This window comes from Pituophis catenifer, unplaced genomic scaffold (assembly GCF_029215685.1).
Source record: "Pituophis catenifer annectens isolate HBS135680 unplaced genomic scaffold, rPitCat1.0.hap2 SCAF_7, whole genome shotgun sequence".
NCBI classification, from domain to species: Eukaryota; Metazoa; Chordata; class Lepidosauria; order Squamata; family Colubridae; genus Pituophis; species Pituophis catenifer.
This window is the reverse complement of record NW_027256887.1, coordinates 17,956,429-17,964,351: the sequence shown is the minus strand read 5'-3', so window position 1 is coordinate 17,964,351 and position 7,923 is coordinate 17,956,429. Positions and strand designations below refer to the sequence as shown.

Sequence of the window (7,923 nt, the reverse complement as noted above, 5' to 3'; positions counted from 1 at the left end):
GGGGTGGGAATGGAGATTTTGCAGTATCCTTCCCCTGCCACGCCCACCAAGCCACACCACGCCCACAGAATCGATAGTAAAAAAATTTGAACTCCACCATTGATTTCAATACAAAGTACATACATTCAAGACATGTTTTCATATAATTACATAGGAAATATACTAGTTATTTTTATGTAACACTATTGTGTGGTTTAATGTTTTCACATTGTTTTCTACCATGTGGAAAAATAGCACAATGTGCTATTTTGGGCCACAGTATAAAATTCTTATGTTGTCCATAAGCGAAAAAATCTCATATACCTAAACCTGAATGTCATTAGGTTCAACAAAATCTGGAAATCAACGGATGCTATTTATTTTTATCTGTTGGGTGGTTTTGCTCATAGACAATATTTGCATATAAGAGAAGGCCCATCATGTCATCCTGATAACATTTCTTAACCAGGTTTTCTTTTGTCAGTTATCAGCTATGGAGTAACCATAAAACAGTTATGGGAAAGTCAAGCTGGCCTTTAAAGTGTTAAGAGATAGCCAAGCATAAATCAAGAAAAATAAGACTGGATGTCAAAAAAATGCCATGTTTTAATTTCTTACAGGTTTCTAAGTGATAACTTCCAAATGAATAGAGCTAAATCGTCAGCTATACTGACTGTTCTCACTGGCCAGATGAAGCAATGGGTTAGAAAGTATAATTGTGGGATGATCCACAACTTGTAATTGAAGATATGCAAGAAAATATCTTACATAACTCTTAAAATCATTCATTTTTAATCAGTGTATCTTGGCACAGTAGAGTGCAAATTGACTTAGACACAAGAAATACCATCCTGTAAAACTGGTTTAACTACACTGATGTGTTCTCTTGTATGCTATTGTACAAGTTTAATCAATTTTGTTGTTGTTTTACATCAAAGAAAACGACGTCCTCCTTGATGTACAATTTATCTATTCATAGAAGCTGCTATTATTCAGACGGCAAACATTAACTTTTCATAAAAGCCTATGTTTAAAACCTGCAAAACTTATTGGGTATAGTCATCTTGTTTTGTACAACAGGCCCTGCTAAGAGTCAGCTACTGGAAGGTCAAAATACTACTTGGTTCCTTCTGGAAGAAAGTACTACCCTTTCTGCAATTGCCACTTGGCAATTATTTAATGTGAATTGAGGTGTTCCTGATGTCTTATATGTATAATCAGCTATGGTATGAATACAGTCTTGTGGCATCTTAAAAACAAACACATGTTCATTATGAAGGCTACTGCAAAGAAAAAAAAAACATCCACGAAAGCTTATAATAAATGGATTGCCATTCTATAAACTAACACAAGATTGGGGTTTTTTTGGAAGGGGAGAACCAGCATATTTCTATAATTATGGTCATAGCAGTTAAAACTGGTACTCAAAGAAATTATACCTATGAAATGTTAAATAAATGACTAGATATAGGGAATCTATCTTCTAGAATTATATTTTTAGGCCTTAAATGTCACCTTTAGGCATATGAAATAAATAGATGTGTATTTCCTACCGTGTTTTCCTCAAAATAAGACATCCCCTGAAAATAAGCCCCATTCGGCTTTTGAGCACATGCCAATAAGGCCAACTGTGCTTATTTCAGGATTCAAAAAAAAATATAAGGGTCTTATTTTGGGGGAAACACGGTATTACTGAAAATTATTTTTGGCCAAGACTGTTAAAACTATAAGGCTCGATGCAGTATTTTGACCTCATTTTAAGATTGTTTCAGAATATTTAGTTTTCTACACTAACTGAAGTATGTGAAAGTATTGTTTTCTTTATTATTACATTTGAGCTGTGTAGATTTATGTTAACGTTAGTCGAACTCTATCAAAGCAACCCAACATACCTTGTTACAAAGAATGAACTATTGTGGCCATGAGTGCTGTTACCCAATAGCCTTCCATATTTTCAGTTTTCTTACTTTTTAACTAGCCAAAATGTGTAACTGTGTAGCAAGTGTAAAGTTTCATTTTGTTAACCATGTGAGACCCACACATTATATAAATAAGCACGTGAATTCTATAAACCCAAACATTTGTGGCTACTGGTGGTTATCGTTTCCCAAATGTGTAAGCTAAATGGAAGAAAGGAGAGCCAATTTAACCACCAGAGCTATTTGGAACAAGAATCTCTCAATGGCATAACAATAGCTCATAGCTATGTGTACCCACTGACCTTATCTCAAGTTGCTGTCTAAAACATAACACTTTCAGTGTCAATGCACCACTGCTGCCTACAATTCTGACAATTTTAACATGGCCTGGTTTTATCTTAAATTCAGTAGAGGAATATATATAAATAGTTAAATTGAGTAAGATTTACCGTATGCAGTCATTTTTTTTAAAGCTCAATATTGTACTTACTGAAAATATTTCAAATATATTTGGGCCATACTGCATCATTACATCAGACATCTCACTGTATGGGAGACAAATACTACAACGAAATGTTTGATTGAAAGAACTGTAGAAACTTGCCTTCTAATTTTTACTCGAAAAGATATATCCAGATTATTGCCATACACTTTCCAGAATCACTAAATCCCCATTGCATTCTAAGGAGGAGGGTGGGGGGAAATGGCTGATGTAGACTCATTCTCTACAAATTGCAAATAAGATGTTTAATTTCAGAAACTGAATCCATCATTTATAAATACACTAAAACATAATAAATGCAAAAATTAGCCAGAGGTACAGTACAGTATTTTAACAAGACTACATCTTTCCTAAAAGCTGTAGTTAATTTCCCAAAGAATTTTATCAATGCATTGGGTGATGAGAAGAGGATGAGAAATATTCTTTTAAAATGTGGACAGCAAATGCAAATGCTGGCTATTCTTACCTGCTGTCTGAGGATTATTAAAATTCTACAATATCCTACTTGGCTGATAGACACTATCAATTATGGTCAGTTCTACTATATAACATTCTATGCAAGATTCCTGTCTATGGGCTGTGCAAATTCTTCAGGTGCATGTGAAGTGCTTGTGCATGCAAGGACAATCCGATGCAAGTCCTGCGTGTTCTGAAGCACCTTTTCCAAAGTATTTGCACAATCTTAGAAAGGATATTCACTGAAAATCAACTTTGTGTAACAAATAATGGAAGAATGCCATATATAATTTTCAGTTACATGGGAAACCTCAACTATTTTCCCAAGAAGTAATGTTTAATTCATTCAATTGTAAAAGACTTGGCATGATGCCCTTTCTTTATATATTTTTTTTATCTTTCAATGCACTGCATTAAATAACAAACATTAATTGGAAAATTTTGAAAATAAACACCCAAAAACCTTATAAATACTCAAGCTCTAATTCAGTTACAGTGTAAAAAAAACCTGAATAAAGACCATGAATGGCAAATTTATAGATTACTGTATAACTGGTGTTTCTTAATAATTCTAAGTTTAGTCAAATACTAATTCAACCGCCATCTTTAGTACATACATAGTTGAACATAAGTACATTAAGCCTGCAGTTAAAACCTGCTAAATAGGAAGATGGCTTCATTTCCACCTTTATATACAGTTTTTTCTGCAATTAAAGCAATGTTCAGCTAATATACAGTACCTGGTTTCTGTTTTTTTTTTACATAATTGAATAAAAAGCTACATAATAGAAGTTTTTACATCCGTTTTGCCATTCTATTCAAAATGTTTTAAAATTTCATTTACAATATTCAATCAAAAGCTACATTTTTTTTAATAGTTGGGACAAAGACAAGGCTAATTCTAATAGGATTTTTTAAAAAAAGAAAATGTATATACACTATATCTGGCCTGAAGGACTACTGATAAGGCACATGTAGACATAGAACTGAAAAATATAAGTTTCAAACAAGAGGCATTGATTAGCTGTCATACATGACCCCTAAATGGAGCAATTAAGTTACAAATATAGTAATTATCCAGTGAACAACAAGTTTAGACTGGCAGCCTGTTCATTAATTTCAATACTGGAAGTATATCAAAGGAAGATTTACTTTCAAAAATATAAGTTTTTCAAAGTGTTCCATTGTTAGTCTTGATTGACTAAAGCTGATGCTTTCATTGGATGTACTGAATAATCTCTCTGATGGAACGATGCTTGGAGGACAACCTAGGAATCGAACAGCCAATTTTGACAATACTGGCCAAGATGATTTCTTAAAATTCCAGTAAGTGAGGGGGTCATAGTTATGCTCAAGCACTTCTTCCTCCAGGTATAAAAGCACCATTTCCTCTGGCAACTTAGTCTTTTCTTTTGGAAGTTTAGCTTTTTTCATATCTTCCATCAGTGACCAAAGACTATTGCTCCCGAAAGAGATTTTAGATGATGAACCTATACCACAACCATTGGAAACTGGTTTATCATCATCTGAGGTAGCATTTAGTATTTCTAGCTCCCTGATTAAGTCCTGTTTATACTGTTCTGCTTCTTCTTCTGTGAATAAGGAGGTCTTATAACGAGGGTCTAAAAGTGTAGCAAAAATGTATCTTGGATCGTGGAGTATGGAGGATAATCTACTCACCATAGCTTCTTTTAAGGACTTTAGCATAGTATCTATGCCCATTGTTTCCTCAAACAGTAGTTCAATTTTCCGGTTTAGAATATGAATCATTGGAATTACTTGGCTTAAAGTGGACATATGTGTACTCATCTCTCTACTTGCAACTTCAAATGGTTTGAGTGCATGACAGACAGACTGCATCACTTCCCACTGATCACAGCTTATTAATTCCCTGAAGCTACACTCTATAGACATTTCATCAATAGCTCTTTTCTGTTCAATTAGCCTTTCAAGCATATGAAACGATGTATTCCATTTTGATGGGACATCTTGGATTAGCTGGTGCTGTGGCAAATGATATTCTTTCTGCAGCTCTGCCAATTTCTCTTTTGCTTTTGATGAGCGGTGGACACGTTCACATATCTTTCTGGCAATGCTAAGCAGGTTCTGAACCATCCTCTGGCTTTTAATAGCTTCATTCACTATGAGATTCACTGTGTGACAGAAGCATTGCACACTTGAATGTTCCCCTTCATTTAAAGTTTTTCCTATTGTCTGATTATCTGTAACAGTAATCCCAATCTGTAGCCCAATTGATGTTATCCAGGTTTCCCACCAATATTCTAATTGCTTCTGAATGCTGATACCATTATAGTCACAATCGATCTGTGAAACATTTAATAAAGCTGAACAATGGTAATCTTCACACTGAGGCCGAACTCGTGACCCAAACGTTACCCAGTGAGCTGTGAGAGTTAGATATTCCCGAGTTTGATTGCTCATCCATATTCCAGAGGTAAAGTGGACTACACCACTTTCAGCTTCTTTAAGATGCGAAACAATTATTTCTTTCACACTATCATACATATCAGGAATCGCAGTATGAGAAAAATAAGATGGTGAAGGCAATGAATACTGAGGTTGCAAGTATTCAAGCAATCTATTAAAACCAATATTATCTACAAAAGAATATGGCTGAAGATCAAGTGCAATCATTTCAGCAACAAGACTCGTAATTTTTTTGGCAACAGGATGCGTGTCAGAAAACTTGTCAGTGGTTTCATCAAAAGATGAAGATCCCAAAAGATCTGTGCTCAGAGGTACGTGATTATTTGTAGAAGAGGACAATACTGGCTCTGAGGCATCTGGTTTTAGGACATGATTATGAAACCGTTGTAAATGTCTTAAAAGGCAACTGGTACCCAAATTGGTTGGCTTTTTCCCTCGACTTATTGTACGTCCACAGTGCATACATATTACTTTAGTTGAATCTGCAGAACAAATTGAAAAATGGTTCCACAGTTTTGAGGTCTTTTTGCTACTAACAGGAAATATGACTTGAGTTTCATTAGTAACCATTGTGGGCAAGTCAGTCAGTTTTGAAGCTGAACGTTCTGCAGAAGCCAAGGTAGCATAAGGAGAATTTGCTAAACTGGCATCTATAAAGTTCTTTTGGATTCCTATAACTTCAGGATGCCGCCTGTATAAGTGTCTTGTCAAATAACTTGTGCCTAAATCACCTTTTTTCCCATGGTTTAACATACAGCTGCAGTGTCTACATATAACTTTTAAATTATCCCCTGGAGACAAAGAAAAATGATTCCATACTTCAGATTTCAGCTTTCGCATGATGCGTTTATTCTGATGGAAAACAGAGCCATGTTGCAATAACAATGGGCTTTTTTCAGGAGAAGAAACTAAAGAAGCTTCCCCTATATCTTCGGATGATGAAAACAATGAGGAGTCCTCCATCAAAGTATCTCCCAAAGGAAGATTGGAATTATTTTCTTCAGCTATTCTGTCTGGAGAAGAGCAAACAGATGTTGGTTCTTTAGCTAATTTTCCAGATGATACAGAACTTGGGTCTCCATCTGAAGCTAATAAAGGTGGTAATAAAGTTGGAGGAGCAGAGTACAGAGGGGGTATGCTTGAACCTCCTCCATTCTCCTGTAGAACAATAGAACGATGAGCTCTCCACATGTGCCGTATTAAGCAGCTCGTTCCAAGATCTTTTCCATTCTTTCCTCTGCTGAATTCATTCATACAGTGAATGCAGACAGCTTTTGAGTTATCTAGAGGAGATAAATAAAAATGTTTCCATACAGCAGATCGTCTCCTTGAGCCAGATGTAGTCTTAGGAACTTGAACAGTTTTCTCTGCTATATTGTCCACCATTTCTTCACACTGACTGTTGGGCAGATGTAGTGACAATCCAACACCAGCTTCTTCTTTATTGTTCTTTTCACTATGTGACAAATCTGAAGGTATTTCTTCAATAGAAACTACAGGAACAGATTCCTCCATAATTTGATCTGGGGATGGAATCTTAGAACAGGGTTTCTTAATTAATTTTATAGGAGTTAGCACATGAGTTAAATCTCCAGTATCTGCAGGCTGAGGTGGCAATAATAATGTAGGAGATGAAGAAAAGGAAGATATAGCTGGTATATTTCCATTTTCCTGAATGAGTACAGTTGGATGAGCTCTCCTCACATGCCTCATTAGACAACTTGTGCTTAAGTCTTTCTCATTTTTACCTCGGCTAAATTCTTTCATACAGTACATACATATTGCTTTGGTACTGTCTCTAGGAGATATAAAGAAGTGGTTCCAAGCAGGTGACTTTTTCCGGGAGCTTATGTTTCTATTTGAAAGAAGACTCTGTGTTACAGCCTCCATTGCTACATCATAGAGAGTACTGCTATATTGGGAAAAAAGAGAACCATAATCATCCTCATTCTCTGCAGAGATGAATTTATCTGAATTGTTGCGGACAAAATTCTTTTCTCTGTCATCCTGTTCATCACTGCTGTCAATCTGTCTTAGATCTTCTTTTTCAGTTTTTATATCTATTGTTTCTAAAATACAATTACTATCATCTTCTGGTTCCACTTTTAAATTGTTGATTTTATCCATCATCAAATTATCGCTGATTTGTGGAGACTCTGCTATATTTGTATCCATGATGTGAGCTCAGTTATTTCCGCTGTGTATTCATATCTTAATGAAGATTTGGAATTCAAATTAAATGCATTTTAAATCATGTAAAAAGATAAAGGTAAAACAAAAGGTTGTGTTTTAGGCCCTGTTGTCTGACTCCCAGGCTATTTAGATTTCCAGATTATATATCATTCTTTATAGTGCTGGCACTATATCCATTGTGTTGCAAGGTGGGAAGTCAAGAAATAGTTGAGTATACATTCAGTTCTATCATCTGCTCCTATCATCTAGAAATAACAGAAAGAAAGAAAGTTAAATGTCACACTTCCAAGTTTAATTTATTCCCTTAAATAAGTAATAATCTGCTTATTTCTTTAGTTTTAAATTAAGGGAAAACAGCAAGCAACATATTTTGAGACAAAAAAAAAACAAAAAACAGCACTGTAGTTATTTGCATTCATTGTTACT

General features: G+C 35.1%; 1 protein-coding gene across 1 annotated transcript; it reads right to left on the bottom strand.

Annotated features, from left to right (window-relative positions):
• Nucleotides 1-3,320: 3,320 nt before the first annotated feature.
• On the bottom strand, nt 3,321-7,479 carry ZBED4 (zinc finger BED-type containing 4). The gene has a single exon (XM_070947516.1). The coding sequence runs from the start codon at nt 7,477-7,479 to the stop codon at nt 3,976-3,978; it is 3,504 nt and encodes a 1,167-aa protein (XP_070803617.1). The 3' UTR covers nt 3,321-3,975.
• Between the last annotated feature and the right edge of the window lie 444 nt (nt 7,480-7,923).

What these genes read in the sequence shown, in the direction of transcription:
- ZBED4 (XM_070947516.1), bottom strand. Translation starts at nt 7,479, where the DNA reads ATGGATACAAATATAGCAGAGTCTCCACAAATCAGCGATAATTTGATG.